Here is a 19,312-nt window from a genome sequence, read left to right as displayed (position 1 = left end):
TCTACGGATCTGGTCTCCAGTGTGTCTCCTTGGGCCGGTATACATGGCACCAGCCTTGCGCATGGTGTCCCCGGTTCACCTGCACAGCCCAGTGCAGGCTATTCCACCTCGCCGCACTGGCAGGGCGACCGGGAGCATTCAACCAGGTAAGGTTGGGCAGGCTCGGTGCTCAAGAGCTCCAGTGCGCCTGCACGGTCCGGTCTATCCAGTACCACCTCCGAGCATCAGCCTTCCGGTGGCAGATCCCCGCACTCGCCCTGAGGTGCGTGTCCTCGGCCCAAGTACCACCAGTGCCGGCATCACGCACCAGGCCTACAGTGCGCCTCGTCTGTACAGCGCTGCCAGAGCCTTGCTCCTCTCCAGCTCAGCCGGAGTCTCCCGCCTGTCCGGCGCTGCCTGAGCTGCCCGTCTGCCCGGCGACACCTGAGCTGCCCGTCTGCCCAGCGCCGCCTGAGCTGCCCGTCTGTCCAGAGCTGCTAGAGTCTCCCGTCTGTCATGAGCCGCCAGAGCCGCCAGTGTGCAGGGAGCCACCAGAGCCGCCAGTGTGCAGGGAGCCACCAGAGCTGCCAGTCTGCAAGGAGCCGCCAGAGCCGCCGGTCAACCAGGATCATCCAGAGCCGCCAGAGCCGCCAACAGCAGTGTAGATCACCTCAAGATAAAAACTTAATATTCAATTGCGGTAAGTTAGACTAAATAATAGCACTTCACAAACTGGTCGGTTATAACCTTCAATCTGGATAACAATACAAAACAAATCATGAGACTAGAGAAATATATCAACACATATTACGAAAACAAGTAACATCCAAACACGACGGAGAGTAAAACAGGGGAACTAATGCCGAAACAAAAACAGGACTTTTCTACAGACAATTTTTAAAAATTCACCATCGAGAATGGTAAAGGTCGAAACCGATCTGTTAAAATCAATAAATGACAAACTGGGCATACTTGAATTAGTCAGTAAGGATATAAAGGAGTTGAAGGCGAGCCTCAAGATGAGTGACGAAAAACTGCGACATTGGAGAAAGATTCAAACAAGCTAAAAGGGACCGTCAATAAATTGAAACCGATGTTAATGAACATGAAAAGGAGAACACCGTTCTGAGAGAAGCCTTACTTGACATACAGACTAGATCCATGAGAGAAAATCTGGTACTTACTGGTATCCAAGCGAAAGAAGTTCCTGAATCTGTAGTTAGGGAGTTCCTCCTTACAGCGCTTCAGATCCCACGCGAAGCTGTCAACGAAATCCAACTCGAACGTGTAGACCATTTCAGACAGAAAAGCGACTGATCTTTAAATAAAACCTCGGTAAAAGACTTGCTGACACGAAAATAGGCATGAAGGTTCAGTTCCCGAAGGAAAAGTGTAGCTCTCGTTGTCGATTAACCTTTTATTGATAACCAAATGCTCAGAGACACAAAGACTACTCCATGGCTATTCTAAATATTACAACGTTCCCATAGATTTGAATAATGGAACACACACTACTAGATATGTTAGAGATCGTAAAAAAATATACATATATATAGAAAAGCAATCAAATACAACAATTGTTAAAGAAATACACTATAACTACAATATACCATTTTAGATAGGGAATGTTAGAAAATAATTAGTTTTAGAGTTTCCATTTACAGTATTTCATCATTTGATAAGACAGTATTAGAAGAAAGGGTAATTGGTGAAATAATACATCATCAAATATAAATAACGAACACAAAAATAATTAACATGGTAGAGATAAAACACAGAGGTACATAGAAGGCACAGTACGTGAGTATGTGTTGTGATCGAAGGTGGGGTGTGTGTTTTTGTGTTTGAAAAAGTTAAGTGACTGAAAAACTATGCAGGTTTCAAATCCCAGAGCCCATGTGTGTTTGTGAGCAGGGGTTAAAAGAGAGAGCATTCAATTGTGTGCAGATATGGGATATACATTTTAAAATAAATTATTAATATGTATTTATTTACTGCCCTATCATGATGGAATGGTCCCCAACCCTATACCCTAGACACCCACCTGAGAGACCCATACATGAAGGAGAAGTCCTTATCTGTTTTATGGGCCTACTGTAAGTAGCCGATACACAGCCAATTCAGAAAGATGAATGTGGTGAAAGACCTGCTAAAGCAACACCGTCCCCTCAAGATTCTGAGCCTGTCTGGCAGGGTTGGTCCTGCAAAGCAACACCGCCCCCTCGAGATTCTGAGCCTACCTGGCAGGGTTGGTCCTACAAAGCAACACCGCCCCCTAAAGATTCTGAGCCTGTCTGGCAGGGTTGGTCCTGCAAAGCAACACCGCCCCCTCAAGATTCTGAGCCTACCTGGCGGGGTTGGTCCTACAAAGCAACACCGCCCCCTCAAGATTCTGAGCCTGTCTGGCGGGGTTGGTCCTACAAAGCAACACCGCCCCCTAAAGATTCTGAGCCTACCTGGCGGGGTTGGTCCTACAAAGCAACACCACCCCCTCGAGATTCTGAGCCTGTCTGGCAGGGTTGGTCCTACAAAGCAACACCGCCCCCTCAAGATTCTGAGCCTGTCTGGCAGGGTTGGTCCTACAAAGCAACACCGCCCCCTCAAAATTCTGAGCCTGTCTGGCAGGGTTGGTCCTACAAAGCAACACCACCCCCTCGAGGTTCTGAGCCTGTCTGGCAGGGTTGGTCCTACAAAGCAACACCGCCCCCTCGAGATTCTGAGCCTGTCTGGCAGGGTTGGTCCTACAAAGCAACACCGCCCCCTCAAGATTCTGAGCCTACCTGGCAGGGTTGGTCCTACAAAGCCAAAGCCCCCTCAAGATTCTGAGCCTGTCTGGCGGGGTTGGTCCTACAAAGCTAAAGCCCCCTCAAGATTCTGAGCCTGTCTGGCAGGGTTGGTCTTACAAAGCAACACCACCCCCTCGAGATTCTGAGCCTGTCTGGCAGGGTTGGTCCTACAAAGCAACACCGCCCCCTCAAGATTCTGAGCCTATCTGGCAGGGTTGGTCCTACAAAGCCAAAGCCCCTCAAGATTCTGAGCCTGTCTGGCAGGGTTGGTCCTACAAAGCAACACCGCCCCCTCAAGATTCTGAGCCTACCTGGCAGGGTTGGTCCTACAAAGCAACACCGCCCCCTCAAGATTCTGAGCCTGTCTGGCAGGGTTGGTCTACAAAGCAACACCGCCCCCTCAAGATTCTGAGCCTGTCTGGCAGGGTTGGTCCTACAAAGCCAAAGCCCCCTCAAGATTCTGAGCCTGTCTGGCAGGGTTGGTCCTACATTGCCAAAGCCCTCTGAAGATTCTGAGCCTGTCTGGCAGGGTTGGTCCTACAAAGCCAAAGCCCTCTCAAGATTCTGAGCCTACCTGGCAGGGTTGGTCCTACATTGCCAAAGCCCCCTCAAGATTCTGAGCCTGTCTGGCAGGGTTGGTCCTACAAAGCCCTCTCAAGATTCTGAGCCTACCTGGCAGGGTTGGTCCTACAAAGCCAAAGCTGAGTATATGGTTGTTTGTGGGGAAAGGGGTTGAGTGTTTATGAGTGTATGTATGTGTGAGTGCTATGATGTATGTGTGTGTGTGTGTGTGTGTGTGTGTGTGTGTGTGTGTGTGTGTGTGTGTGTGTGTGTGTGTGTGTGTATCCCACAACTGTTGCGTATGTTAGGGACAATACAGGATGAATCACAATAATTGTTTCCTCAAAATTTATTTTTTGTAATGGCAAGATTCTGAGCCTGTCTGGCAGGGTTGGTCCTACAAAGCCAAAGCCCCCTCAAGATTCTGAGCCTACCTGGCAGGGTTGGTCCTACAAAACCAAAGCTTTGTAGGACCAATGCTCTCCCCCCTCATGGGAGAGCATAATATTCAAGTAAATTCTCAAAGCTGCGAATGAGAACCTTGACAACCTTGTATCTATCCGGTGGGGATTCCAGTGGGGTACACCCACCCAGGCAGTGGCAGTACTGGCAACACTAGCTGCAGTAACTCATGGGGAGGTGTTTCACACTTGGACATTTAGAGAGCATATTAGCGTGACCCTGGTGGCACAAAATCATCAAAGGTCTGACTGCACAGAGATGCTTGTGTGAGTGTTTCAGGGGAAGGGCGTATATCTGATCTCCATCACCTAAGACGTGACAATCGTTAATTGTCAAAGCCTTTCTTAGGTTGGGCTCTGGGATGGTGCAACTGTTGAGAATCTGAGTATATGGTTGTTTGTGGGGGAAAGGGGTTGAGTGTTTATGAGTGTATGTATGTGTGTGAGTGCTTATGAGTGTATGTGTGTGTGTGTGTGTGTGTGTGTGTGTGTGTGTGTGTGTGTGTGTGTGTGTGTGTGTGTGTGTGTGTGTGTGTGTGTGTGTGTGTGTGTGTATCCCACAACTGTTGCGAGGGAGTGAAAGATGTTAGGGACAATACAGGATGAATCACAATAATTGTTTCCTAAAATAATAATTGCTTGCCAAAATTTTATTTTTGTAATGGCAATACTAGTAAGAAGTAACAATCCTTTGAATAAACTGCCTACATTACTACAAATATTAATGGCTAATTATGGAAATTTAGATAAGCAGGATTTTTTAAGTATATATTTTTGAATATGTATATTAAAATACAAATCAAGGTGAGGGCGTTAGAAATGCTTTCGGCGGTTGATCTGCTTCTGTTCTGTGGGTGGCACTGTGTGCTCTTTTTGAAGGTCTCCTGGTCTCTCGGGAGCCATGGGATCCAGGGGGTTGGGGTTGATCTGCTTCTGTTCTGTGGGTGGCACTGTGTGCTCTTTTTGAAGGTCTCCTGGTCTCTCGGGAGCCATGGGATCCAGGGGTTGGGGTTGATCTGCTTCTGTTCTGTGGGTGGCACTGTGTGCTCTTTTTGAAGGTCTCCTGGTCTCTCGGGAGCCATGGGATCCAGGGGGTTGGGGTTGATCTGCTTCTGTTCTGTGGGTGGCACTGTGTGCTCTTTTTGAAGGTCTCCTGGTCTCTCGGGAGCCATGGTTGATCTGAAAAAACCTCCTGGGGTTGGGGTCTCCTTCTCTCCGCTATCTCTCTCAGAATGATCTGCTTCTGTTCTGTGGGTGGCACTGTGTGCTCTTTTTGAAGGTCTCCTGGTCTCTCGGGAGCCATGGGATCCAGGGGGTTGGGGTTGATCTGCCGGTCATTGGGGTGACAACCCAACTCGGGATGAGGAGGGGTTTTAGAGGGTAGAACAGTGGGGACCAATTTGAGGTGGCAATGCAAATATCATGGTACAGCCATATAGACACTCAATCGTCATGTTACTTTATAGTGGTACGTTTACAAACATATATTATGATAAATAGAAATGAAACTTGTCGCATGATTGTAATTGGTGAAATAAGTATATCTAGTTATAATTGTAATGGCTTAGCAGATAATAAGAAAAGACTATCAGTATTTACCTGGCTAAAAGAGAAGGAATATAATATCTATTGTTTACAGGAAACCCATTCAACAGTTTTAGATGAAGTTTTGTGGAAAAAGAACTGGGGAGGGCGAAATATACTTCTCCCATGGGCAAAGAAATTCAAAAGGAGTGATGATATTAATTGATAGTAAATTTGATCCAAATGTGTAAATTGTCCAAGGAGATCCTCAAGGTAGATGGATGATTTTAAATATGTTATTGAATCATAAACAGATATGACTTATTAACCTATACGCTCCTTTGAAAATATATATAATAATTTATCAACCCTACAAGCAACACAAGACTGTATTATTATGGTGGGAGATTATAATACTGTTTAAATACCTCTATAGACCGTAAAGGAAAACACACTACAAACTAATCACCCTCCTGCACTTAAGGATATGATGAATGTCATGGATATATTAGTGGATATATGGAGGCTTAAATACCCTGACCTAGTGAGATATACATGGTGAAGGTTTAATTAAGCTAGTCGTCTTGATTACTTACTTATGTCATTCTCTCGGTCGAACTATCACATAATTAGAATATATATTACTCTTACATAATTTCCACGTGGGTGAGGACATTGGTCATTTAATCAAAGCCTACTGGATCATAACTTGTTTTTAACTAGGACAGAAGAATTTATAACGGACTTTTTCCCGACATAACACACCAGCGTTCGAAAGTTTGGGGTCACTTAGAAATGTCTTTGATTTTGAATGAAAAGCAAAAATGATTGTCAATTAAAATAACATCAAATTGATCAGAAATACAGTGTAGGCATTGTTAATGTTGCAAATGACTATTGTAGCTGGAAACGGCAGATTTTCTATGGAATATCTACATTGGTGTACAGAGGCCCATTAACGGCAACCATCACTCCTGTGTTCCAATGGCACATTGTGTTAGCTAATTTATCATTTTAAAAAGGCTAATTGATCATTAGAAAACCCTTTGGCAATTATGTTAGCAAAGCTGAAAACTGTTGTCCTGATTAAAGAAGCAATAAAACTGGCCTTCTTTAGACTAGTTGTGTATCTGGAGCATCAGCATTTTGGGTTCGATTACAGGCTCAAAAAGTCCAGAAACAAATAACTTTCTTCTGAAACTTGTCAGTCTATTCTTGTTCTGAGAAATGAAGGCTATTCCATGTGAGATATTGCCAAGAAACTGAAGATCTGGTACAACGCTGAGTACTACTCCCTTCACAGAACAGCGCAAACTGGCTATAACCAGAATAGAAAGAGGAGTGGGAGGCCCTGGTGCACAACTGAGCAAGAGGACATGTACATTAGAGTGTCCAGTTTGAGAAACAGACGCCTCACAAGTCCTCAACTGGCAGCTTCATTAAATAGTACCCGCAAAACACCAGTCTCAATGTCAACAGTGAAGAGGCGACTCCGGCCTTCTAGGCAGATTTGCAAAGAAAAAGCCCTATCTCAGACTGACCAATAAAAAGACAAGTTTAAGATGGACAAAAGAACACAGACACTGGACAGAGGAACTCAACTCTACAATTAGTTTTGGTCTCAAATAATCACGGTCTGTGAAGAGGGTTTAACTAAAATAAGTGAAGAGTCAGTCGGAGAGCGACCTGTTTAAATTATATGAGCAACAAATATTCAATTTTATTTGGAATTGGCAAGCCAGACAAAAATAAAAGGGCTGATTGTCTCCCCCAATGTTTAAGAATGGCCTTTTCCAACCGCTCACTTTCGGTTATTTGAAAACAAAATCATCTCCAAAATATGGTAAATGACTGTAATTAATACATTGATTCAATACATTTGAATACAAAAGTAGCCATCCATCTACCTGTTGACGGAATTTATAGGTTTAAATGAATGATTAGAATACTCTACCCTGAAACCATATACAGTGGGGCAAAAAAGTATTTAGTCAGCCACCAATTGTGCAAGTTCTCCCACTTAAAAAGATGAGAGAGGTCTGTAATTTTCATCATAGGTACACTTCAACTATGATAGACAAACGTAGAAAAATAAATCCAAGAAATCACATTGTAGGATTTTTAATGAATGTATTTGCAAATTATGGTGGAAAATAAGTATTTGGTCACCTACAAACAAGCAAGATTTCTGGCTCTCACAGACCTGTAACTTCTTCTTTGAGAGGCTCCTCTGTTCTTCACTCGTTACCTGTATTAATGGCACCTGTTTGAACTTGTTATCAGTATAAAAGACACCTGTCCACAACCTCAAACAGTCACACTCCAAACTCCACTATGGCCAAGACCAAAGAGCTGTCAAAGGACACCAGAAACAAAATTGTAGACCTGCACCAGGCTGAGAAGACTGAATCTGCAATAGTTAAGCAGCTTGGTTTGAAGAAATCAACTGTGGGAGCAATTATTAGGAAATGGAAGACATACAAGACCACTGATAATCTCCCTCGATCTCACCCCGTGGGGTCAAAATGATCACAAGAACGGTGAGCAAAAATCCCAGAACCACACGGGGGGACCTAGTGAATGACCTGCAGAGAGTTGGGACCAAAGTAACAAAGCCTACCATCAGCAAGGGCATTGAAAATGAAACGTGGCTGGGTCTTTCAGCATGACAATGATCCCAAACACATTGCCAGGATGAAGGAGTGGCTTTGTAAGAAGCATTTCAAGGTCCTGGAGTGGCCTAGCCAGTCTCCAGATCTCAACCCCATAGAAATCTTTGGAGGGAGTTGAAAGTCTGTGTTGCCCAGCAACAGCCCCAAAACATCACTGCTCTAGAGGAGATCTGCATGGAGGAATGGGCCAAAATACCAGCAACAGTGTGTGGAAACCTTGTGAAGACTACAGAAAACGTTTGACCTCTGTCATTGCCAACAAAGGCTATATAACAAAGTATTGAGATAAACTTTTGTTATTGACCAAATACTTATTTTCCACCATAATTTGCAAATAAATTAATAAAAAATCCTACAATGTGATTTTCTGGATTTTATTCTTCTCATTTTGTCTGTCATAGTTGAAGTGTACCTATGATGAAAATGACAGAACTCGCACAATTGGTGGATGACTAAATACTTTTTTGCCCCATTGTAATTGTATGAAATTGATTAAAATCCAAATTAATTAATGATGGGTGTAGTTTTAGTCAGTAAAACAATATATCTGTACAAATATGTCTCTACAGTATCTTAAACACAGACTATCTGAGCAAAATTCGGTGCCGACTTTGGCTGGGGGCCACTGAGAGTACTTCCCAGGGTCTCCCTATCTTGAGGGAGGACGGTGAGTGATTCTCACGGACTCCCCTAATCTTTGTGGGCTGGGTAGCAGGACAGTGTGTGCGTAGGATACCTAATATTTGTGTGTGAAAGTATGTGCGTAAGAAGCCAGTATAAAATCAATGGTTTTGTACAAGCGCTCTCGTGAATAAACCTTATTGACTATTTTAGCTGGGCCTCCGTCTGTTACATTTCAATCAGTATCTTACATATGATGATTAGCAGACTGAGTAGTTTAATTGAATTGGTTTATGAACATCGAGAAAATAATTCTCATGACACTACCCATTATGGGCAATTAGCAGAACAGTAGACTCTTGCCAAGGAGGGTAGGGGGAGAATTGTATCGTCAATGTCTCAAGCCAAAACGTCTTGATGGCCTTCACCAGTTCATCTTTGCTTGTACTGTAGGATTGGCAAAGTTACGGATGAATGTTTTCAGTTGAAGCCAAACAAGTTAAATCGGGTTTAAAGTCGGCAGACCTACAATAATATTTTTAGATATACTGTAGGCCTACCGTCTGTGTTGTAGGTATTTATTTATTTATTTATTTTGAATTAACCTTTGTTTTATTACATAAAGGTCTACTTACTCTGCTGGTGTCTTGACCCAGTTTATGACCTCATTTGCAAATGCAAACCCGGGCAGCAGTGTGTTTTGGTCTGAGCAGACCCTTTTCCGGCTTGCAGCCAGTTTTCATCAAGCCAGCTTCTTTCTATGGTGCTACCCGTTCCAGGGTTAGAACTGTAAACACCAGAGGACTTGAAAATGAGTCAGAGCTGAGAGGTTTCAGTGCATTTTCTTTAAAAAATGTATATAGCCTATCAATGTTGTAGGCATACTGTTGTAATAAAATCGAAAATTGTGTACTAAAAACACAAATGGGTTAGAACCAACAACCATCCGTGGAGATCAGTGGACAAAGGGCTGGACAAAAAATATATATATATAGTTAAAGTCGGAAGTTTACATACAGGTTGGAGTCATTAAAACACGTTTTTCAACCACTCCACAAATGTCTTGTTAATTAACAAACTATAGTTTTGGCAAGTCGGTTAGGACATCTACTCTGTGCATGACACAAGTCATTTTTCCACATTTGCTTACAGACATATTATTTCACTTTTAATTCACTGTATCACAATTTCAGTGGGTCAGAAGTTTACATACACTAAGTTGACTGTGCCTTAAAACAGCTTGGGAAATTCCAGAAATGATGTCATGGCTTTAGAAGCTTCTGATAGGCTAATTGACATCATTTGAGTCAATTGGAGGTGTACCTGTGGATGTATTTCGAGGCGGACCTTCAAACTAAGTGCCTCTTTGCTTGACATCATGGGAAAATCAAAAGAAATCAGCCAAGACCTCAGAAAACAAATTGGAGACCTCCACAAGTCTGGTTGATCCTTGACAGCAATTCCCAAATGCCTGAAGATACCACGTTCATCTGTATAAACAATAGTACGCAAGTATATACACTATGGGACCATGCAGCCGTCATACCGCTCAGGAAGGACATCAGTTTGGTCACAAATGGGTCTTCCAAATTAACAAATACCTCAAATGGACAATGACCCCAAGCATATAGTTGTGGCAAAATAGCTTAAGGACAACAAAGTCAAGGTATTGGAGTGGCCATCACAAAGCCCTGACCTCAAAATTGAACATTTTTGGGCAGAACTGGAAAAGCGTGTGCGAGCAAGGAGGTCTACAAACCGAACTTAGTTACACCAGCTCTGTCAGGAAGAATGGGCCAAAATTCACCCAACGTATTGTGGAAAGGTTGTGGAAGGCTACCTGAAGCTTTTGACCCAAGTTAAACAATTTCAAGGCAATGCTACCAAATACTAATTGAGTGTATGTCAACTTCTGACCCACTGAGAATGTGATGAAAGAAATAAAAGCTCTCTAATATTGTTCTGACATTTCACATTCTTAAAATAAAGTGGTGATGCTAACTAACCTAAGACAGGTAATTTTACTATGAATAACTGTCAGGAATTAGGAAAAACTGAGTTTAATGTATTTGGCTGAGGTGTATATACAACTGTATATATTGGTCATGTTTCCCGAGTTGCGCAGCAGTCTAAGGCACTGCATCTCAGTGCAAGAGGCATCACTCCCTGGTTCAACACAAGGCTGTATCACATCGGCCGTGATTGGGAGTCCCATAGGGTGGCGCACAATTGGTTCAGCGTCATCTGTGTTTTGCCGGCGTAGGCCGTCATTGTAAATAAGAATTTGTTCTTAACTGACTTGCCTAGTTAAATAAAGGTATACATAAATAAAGGTATAAAGATATATATATATGTCTTACAGAGCCTTTCCATAAGTCCACTCAAGTTTCTACAACTGTCTTCTGACTGTGATTAGAGCGATATTGATGTTGTGCTGTGATGCCAGCATATTCCAGACTGCATTTGCCGATCGCCCATCATCTTCAACCATAAGTGCGTCGATGGCTTGAATAGTCTCGCTGGAAATGGAACACAATGTAAAAATGTAAAAATCACCAGCGGGGTCAAATAATATACACAGTGGTTATTGAGGGTGCAACCGGTCAGCACCTTAGGAGTAAATTTCAGTTGGCTTTTCATAGCCGAGCATTCATAGGCCAAGACAGCAAGTGCCCGAGAGAGAGAGAGAATATCAAAACACACACAGTAACGCCTGTTAATGAGTTCTGAGAGCCGATCTGCTATCCAACGATTCGTTTAATAGCCCGGCTACTGTAGGTGTGAAAATGTGTATGTAGAGGGGTAACTTCCTTCACCAGTTCTCTTACCATTTTGTACAATTGTGTGATTAGCCTACCAGTTGGTGTAACTAATGTTAATTCTCTAGAGAGGAATTTTGCTCTTCACTATCACAATATTAAAAACTTTCAAAAGCATTCATGAATTAAATCTCTTTAGCCGACATGTTGCGGTTCATCTGATGAAGGATTGACTCGACCTATAAGCCCAGGACGATAGTAAAACGGGCAATAAGACACACTACAAGAAAGGGAATACATATATATAACCGTAGAAAACGGTTGCAGGTCGGAGGGCCATCTAATAAGTGCGGATCGGAGGGCCATCAAGCGAAACAGACCAATGAAGCACGGTGGGAGTATCTATCTCTCTGAGGACTGGGTAGGGTAGGGGGCCCACGCCCTCCGCTTCTCCCTTCCCTCGGAGTAGGCACGGCCGCGTCCGAAGGGGATCAGGGGTTTCTGGTGAACCGGGTCTTCCCGCCTCCTTCTCAAACATCAAGGTGCACATGGGCCTATTTATATAATGAATATGAATTCGGGGGACAGAAATGATTAAATTTTAAAGCATTAGACCTCTCACTAAAGGCGTCAGTCATACAAAAGTTATACTTAAATCCAAACTGGTTCTCTAGCAAATTAATAAGACTGTCTTACCCCATGTTCAAGAATGGCCTTTTCCCCTTTATTCAGATTACAACCGCTCACTTTCGGTTATTTGAAAACGAAATCATCTCGAAAATATAGTTGGTTGCAAATTCAGTTTAATCCACCAGAAAAGACAGAACAAATAATACAACAAATATTGTGGTTAAACTCAAATATACTAATTGTTTGATTAAATGTTTAAATTATATCATGAATAGGACTGGTGGAGTTATGTCACACATGCATCTAACACAGATATATGGAAATGTCTATGCGTGTAACAAAAGGAAACTTCTTAGGGCTGCAATCCCGTTAACGGGATGATATGACAACAGCCAGTGAAAGTGCAGGGCGCCAAATTCGAAACAACAGAAATCTTATAATTAAAATTCCTCAAACATACATGTATTTTATACCGTTTTAAAGGTAATCTTGTTATTAATCCCACCACAGTGTTCAAATAGGCTTTACAGAAAAAGCACCACAAATGATTATGTTAGGTCACCACCAACTCACAGACAAATTCAGCCATTTTTCCAGCCAGAGAGGAGTCACAAAAACCACAAATAGAGAAAAAATGTATCACTAGCCTTTGGTGATCTTCATCAGATGACACTCATAGGACTTCATGTTACACAATACATGCATGTTTTGTTTGATAAAGTTCATATTTCTATTAAAAAATCTCAGTATACATTGGCGCGTTACGTTCACTAGTTCCAAAAACATCCGGTGATATTGCAGAGAGCCACATCATTTTACAGAAATACTCATTATAAATGTCGATAAATACAATTGTTAGACATGGAAATATAGATATACCTCTACTTAATGCAACCGCTGTCAGATTTTTAAAAAACTTTACGGGAAAAGCATACCATGCAATAATCTGAGATGGCACTCAGAAAATAAATACAATTATCCACCATGTTGGAGTCAACAGAAATCAGAAACCACATTATAAATATTCCCTTACCTTTGACGATCTTCATTAGAATGCACTCCCAGGAATCCTAGTTCCACAATAAATGCTTGATTTGTTCGATAATGTCCATTATTTATATCCAAGTAGCTACTTTTGTTAGTGCGTTTAGTACACAAATCCAAACGCTCGTGCAGGTCCATCCGAACGTCGGACAAAGTTAATGTGATCTGAATGGTTACCATGACCTAAATCTTGGAATAAAGTAGGCTAATGAAGGCAACTAATTGTAGCTTACTGAAAGTCCCAAAGTCATACAATTGTTATAATAGGATTTGAAGCAATAGCCTATCCGCGTGTTGTCAACTATTTCAGCACCGTTTCGCGCTGCTCTGAGACAAACATGGAGACTGGTCTTGGTAAATCGATCAGATTTTTATTTTCACTGAATCTCCATTTGGGTATTGGTTAGACTACAATTAGGGTGTGAACATGCTAGGATTATTTTGCTCTTAGTACTGTAGACTACTCCCGACCCGTCACGTTGTACAGCGCCATATTTGGCGGTAGGGATGGAAGTGGCCACACACACACATTAGACTACTACTGACCGGATACCCATGATGGGAGGGTTGGCGGTGGCCTGGCAGGTGAAGATGACTCTCTCTCCCTCCAGGACAGACCGAGGCTCCATGGATAGGTTCACCTTGGGGGGGTCTACAGGATGGAGGGAGGGAGGGGGAGCGGGAAGGAGGGATTTGGAGAAAGAGAGAAAGATGACATTTTCTTGAAACACATTCACACATACACACAGACATGCACACATACAAACACACTTACGGTGCACGTTGAGGGTGACGGTGGTGCGTTTTCCCATTGGGACAGCCTTGTTGCTGGCCACACAAGTGAAGTTGTGTCCCGTGTCTTTGTCCTCTGGGATGATGGGCAGGAAGCTCCTTGTCGTCACCCTCTTTCTGTCTGGGAGAACCTCCTGGGGTGGGGGTTTCGAGGAGGGGAGAGAGAGAGAGAGAGAGAGGAGGGACAGGGGGGCGTGGTTGATGAGGTAGAGAGAGAAAGAGTGAGAGAGAGTCAAAACATGAACATTTTACATTTGGCTAGAAATGAATAAGGAAATTATCTCAGTGAAACCCAGGCTACCTAAGTATGATTCTCAATCAGAGACAACTAATGACACCTGCCTCTGATTGAGAACCAAACTTGGCCGAAACAGAATCCTAAACATAGAAACGCAAAACATAGAATGCCCACCCCAACTCACGCCCTGACCATACTAAATAAAGACAAAACAAAGGAAAATAAAGGTCAGAACAAGAGAGAGAAACAAAAGCAAACATTTAAAAAGAAAGAAAGAGGAGGACAGGGTGGAGCCACCTACAGGTGTATTTAGTGATACAATATGGCAAACATGCATCGGTGTACATGCCGCTGTGTCTACATAACTCACGGTGGTGCTGAAGGCTCCCTCCAGGGCCACCCCGTCCCGTTTCCACTCGATGATGCCCAGTGGCTTGGCCCCGCGGGACACACAGCTCAGGTTATAAGAGACATTGGCTCTCAGCAGGATCTCTGGAAAGCCCTCGATCACTGGGTCACCGGGAGGGACTGTAGGACAACACATGCAGTGTACTAGACAAACACACTGCATATGCACACTGCACTGGACACACACACTCTTTATGCCAGAGTATGTGAGCGGAGTTGAGCAGTCGTTCCGCGCTCAAAGAAAAAAGAAACTGCTGCTCCAAATTTGCTCCATTCATTCAAATCACCATTGAACCAACACCCATCTATTGTTGTGTCTACCTGGACCTACCATGTTGTTTTGAAGTACTGAAACCAACACCCATCTATTGTTGTGTCTACCTGGACCTACCATGTTGTTTTGAAGTATTGAAACCAACACCCATCTATTGTTGTGTCTACCTGGACCTACCATGTTGTTTTGAAGTATTGAAACCAACACCCATCTATTGTTGTGTCTACCTGGACCTACCATGTTGTTTTGAAGTACTGAAACCAACACACATCTATTGTTGTGTCTACCTGGACCTACCATGTTGTTTTGAAGTACTGAAACCAACACCCATCTATTGTTGTGTCTACCTGGACCTACCATGTTGTTTTGAAGTACTGAAACCAACACCCATCTATTGTTGTGTCTACCTGGACCTACCATGTTGTTTTGAAGTACTGAAACCAACACCCATCTATTGTTGTGTCTCTGGACCTACCTTGTTGTGTCTACCTGGACCTGAAACCATGTTGTTTTGAAGTACTGAAACCAACACCCATCTATTGTTGTGTCTACCTGGACCTACCATGTTGTTTTGAAGTACTGAAACCAACACCCATCTATTGTTGTGTCTACCTGGACCTACCATGTTGTTTTGAAGTACTGAAACCAACACCCATCTATTGTTGTGTCTACCTGGACCTACCATGTTGTTTTGAAGTATTGAAACCAACACCCATCTATTGTTGTGTCTACCTGGACCTACCATGTTGTTTTGAAGTACTGAAACCAAACCATATGGTTTGAATCAACATGAAAAGGTCAATGTAAGAATAGCACATAATTTCAAATTGGCTACATGTCATATTAAACAGCATATAAACACTCTAAATAGGTCAGGAGCCAGACAGGGAGTTAAAATGAATTATTTAGGCTCTATTATTTCAATTATTTCAAGGCTATAGCCTACAAAGAAATAACTAGCATTTGCGAGTGTGACACATTGGGCTGGTAGGGAGTCAGGGACATGAAGTGCTCAGCATGTAAACAACATTTGGTTGTATTCAATCATTCTAGTCTATAAATTGCTCTTATAGGCTCTGACTTACTTCCAATGAAGAAAAAAATATGTAAATGCCTTATTTGGCTTTGTCTACAGTGCCTTTGAATTCATTTTTAGAAACACCAGTTTGCCCAGAGTCTGTGGCTTCAGGCTCATGCGACGGTGACTGGAGAGCCAACCAGCAGCAGAGAATACCCTCTCCACCCTTGCAGAGCCACGGGGGATGCTAAACATCCTTTTGGCCACTCTTGCCAGATTGGGCAAAGATGCAGAGTTGTTGTTTTTTTTTTAAATCTATAGGTCGGTCTAATGGTTTTTAGGTAAAATAACCCAATCAAAAGGAATGCTTTAAAGTTGCAATATGCCAGTCCTATTGGGCCAAAATCTATTATGGCCTATTGTATGGATAATATAACACAAATGAATGGACACTTTAAGAGATCAGATTTTTAGTTTAGAAATACTTTGCTACAATGACACACTTAATTAGCCACCCACCTCGTTCCTTTCTTTTAGCATGTGCACATAATAAGTAGGTCACACCATCATGCTTTTGGGATACGTGTCTTTTCAGATTCCACAATGATTCTTTAGTTGTGGACATTACACCACAGCCCTCCCTCTCTTGCTCTTGGTCCTCATCTTTGTAAGTCACCTTGATTTTGCACCTGTGTTTTATATCAGTTTCTTTATGAAAATATTTAGCAAACTCCATAACAGTAGCTAAAGAAAGTAGACAACAAATGCATGCTGGGCCGGGCATGCCCTGAGCTCGTGAAGTGAGGCCTACTGGAGCGAAATTGGAGCGGGTGAGAAGGCTGACTTGTCCAATATCGCTCTATGCTCCAGTCAAATTGGATAAGCTCCGCTCCAGCTCCGATCACGTACTCTGCTGAACACACACACAGTCACACACTGCTCTGGACACACACACAATCTGCGTATACAGTCCACACTGCACTGGACACACACACAATCTGCGTATACAGTCCACACTGCACTGGACACACACACAATCTGCGTATACAGTCCACACTGCACTGGACACACACATTCCTGACAGACAGATAGATACTCACTGAGGACGGTGAGTTTAGCTCTCCGGGAGCGTAGGGCAGCCTCTGTGGCCTGGCACTCATACAGGGAGTCATCGGTCAGCTCTGCTGCAGAGATCTCCAGGTTATACTGGCCCACGTCTATCACCCGCAGCACACGGTACCTGGGCCAGGCTGAGCGAGAGAGAGAGTCAGACACATCCCAGCAAACATGTCCACAATGGCATGATGTGAGCCCAACGCGGGCTAAAATATTGGCCTCACATAGGCTTCCCACATTGGGCGAACATGCCTTTGCTCATCGGCTCCACATTGAACCCCAAGGCATTTGCCCAGTGTGGCCCAGTGTGGCCCAGTGTGGCCCAGTTGGCAAGCCCATATCTGGTGACGGCAGCCCTCACTTTGCCTGAAATAAGCCCATCTTTTTACAACAAACATGCTCACATTGGCACGATGTAGGCCCAATGCGGACTAAAATATTGGCCCCACGTAGGCTGCCCTAATTGGGCCGATGAGTTCCACATTGCAGATGGCCCCAAGAACAGCCCTCACTTTGCATGAAATAAGCCCATCCTTTTAGATTGACCGCGAGTTACATTGTATCAGAAAGACAACAAAGTTGTTAATATCATATACAGTTGAAGTCGGAAGTTTACATACACATGAGCCAAGTACATTTAAACTCAGTTTTTCACAATTCCAAACATTTAATCCTAGTAAAAATTCTCTGTTTTAGGCCAGTTAGGATCACCACTTTATTTTAAGAATGTGAAATGTCAGAATAATAGTAGAGAGAATGATTTATTTCAGCTTTTATTTCTTTCATCACATTCCCAGTGGGTCAGAAGTTTACATACACTCACATAGTATTTGGTAGCATTGCCTTTTAATTGTTTAACTTTGGTAAAACGTTTTTGGGTAGGCTTCCACAAGCATCCCACAATAAGTTGGGTGAATTTTGGCCCACTCGTCCTGACAGAGCTGGTGTAACTGAGTCAGGTTTGTAGGCCTCCTTGCTCGCACACGCCTTTTCAGTTCTGCCCACACATTTTCCATAGGATTGAGGTCAGGGCTTTGTGATGGCCACTCCAATACCTTAACTTTGTTGTCCTTAAGCCATTTTGCCACAACTTTGGAAGCTTTAACTTGCTTAGAGCCCGGACAACAGGACAACAACCCTAAGCACACAGCCAAGACAACGCAAGACTGGCTTCGGGACAAGTTTCTGATTGCCCTTGAGTGGCCCAGCCAGAGCCCGGACATCGACTGTGCGGTTGTTGTCCTGTTGCAAGGTGAACCTTTGTCCCAGTCAGGGGTCCTGAGTGTTCTGGAGCAGGGTTTCATAAAGGATCTCTCTGTACTTTGCTCTCTGTACTTTGCGCTGTTCATCCTAGGTTTCCTCCAGACATGACGCTTGGCAAAAATAGTTCAATATTTTTTTTCATCAGACCAGAGAATCTTGTTCCTCTTGGTCTGAGAGTCTTTAGGGGCTCTTTTGGTAAACTCCAAGTGGGCTGTCATATGGCTTTTACTGAGGAGTAGCTTCTGTCTTTCCACTCTATCATAAAGGCCTGATTGGTGGAGTGCTGCAGAGATGGTTGTCCTTCTGGAAGGTTCTCCCATCTCCACAGAGTAACTCTAGAGCTGTCAGAGTAACCATGGGTTTCTTGGTCATCTCCCTGACCAAGGCCTTTGTCACCCGATGCCTCAGTTTGGCCGGGCAGCTCTAGGAAAAGTCTTGGTGGGTCCAAACGTCTTCCATTTAAGAAACATGGAGGCCAATGTGTTCTTGGGGACCTTCAATGCTGCAGAAATGTTTTGTACCCTTCCCCAAATCTGTGCCTCGGCACAATCCTGTTTCGGAGCTCTACGGACAATTCCTTCGACATCATGGCTTGGTTTTTGCCCTGACATGCAGTGTCAACTATGGGACCTTATATAGACAGGTCTGTGCCTTTCCAAATCATGTCGAATTTAATTGAATTTACCACAGGTGGACTCCAATCAAGTTGTAGAAACATCTCAAGGTTGATCAATGGAAACAGGATGCACCTGAGCTCAATTTCTAGTCTCATAGCAAAGGGTCTGAAAATGCATATGAATAAGATACTTCTGTATTTTATTTATTTTATACATTAGCAAAAAATTTGAAAAGCCTCTTTTCGCCTTGTCGTTATGGGGTATTGTGTGTAGATTGCTATGTTTGTATTTTATTTTTTATACATTTTAGAATAAGGCTGTAACGTAACAAAATGTGGAAAAGGTCAAGGGCTTCTGAATACTTTCCGCACACAGTACCTAGGACCAGCTTGAAGAGAGAGAAAGAGAGAGACATGTACCTGGATCACACAGTACCTAGGACCAGCTGGAAGAGAGAGAAAGAGAGAGACATGTACCCGGATCACACAGTACCTAGGACCAGCTGGAAGAGAGAGAAAGAGAGAGACATGTACCTGGATCACACAGTAC

General features: G+C 43.3%; 1 protein-coding gene across 3 annotated transcripts in view; it reads right to left on the bottom strand.

Annotated features, from left to right (window-relative positions):
• Positions 1 to 19,312, bottom strand: part of LOC118395247 (kin of IRRE-like protein 1) — a 104,350-nt gene that overhangs the window by 20,442 nt on the left and 64,596 nt on the right. For all 3 annotated transcript variants that reach the window (XM_052464119.1, XM_052464121.1, XM_052464120.1), the window contains exons 3-6: positions 16,868 to 17,017; positions 14,438 to 14,595; positions 13,813 to 13,963; positions 13,584 to 13,689 (exon numbers count right to left, since the gene is read on the bottom strand). In XM_052464119.1, the coding sequence (XP_052320079.1) occupies positions 13,584 to 13,689; positions 13,813 to 13,963; positions 14,438 to 14,595; positions 16,868 to 17,017 (565 nt within the window). The remainder of the gene's footprint in view (positions 1 to 13,583; positions 13,690 to 13,812; positions 13,964 to 14,437; positions 14,596 to 16,867; positions 17,018 to 19,312) is intronic.

This window comes from Oncorhynchus keta, chromosome 15 (genome assembly GCF_023373465.1).
Source record: "Oncorhynchus keta strain PuntledgeMale-10-30-2019 chromosome 15, Oket_V2, whole genome shotgun sequence".
Classification (NCBI taxonomy): Eukaryota; Metazoa; Chordata; class Actinopteri; order Salmoniformes; family Salmonidae; genus Oncorhynchus; species Oncorhynchus keta.
This window is presented reverse-complemented; position numbering and strand designations above follow the sequence as displayed.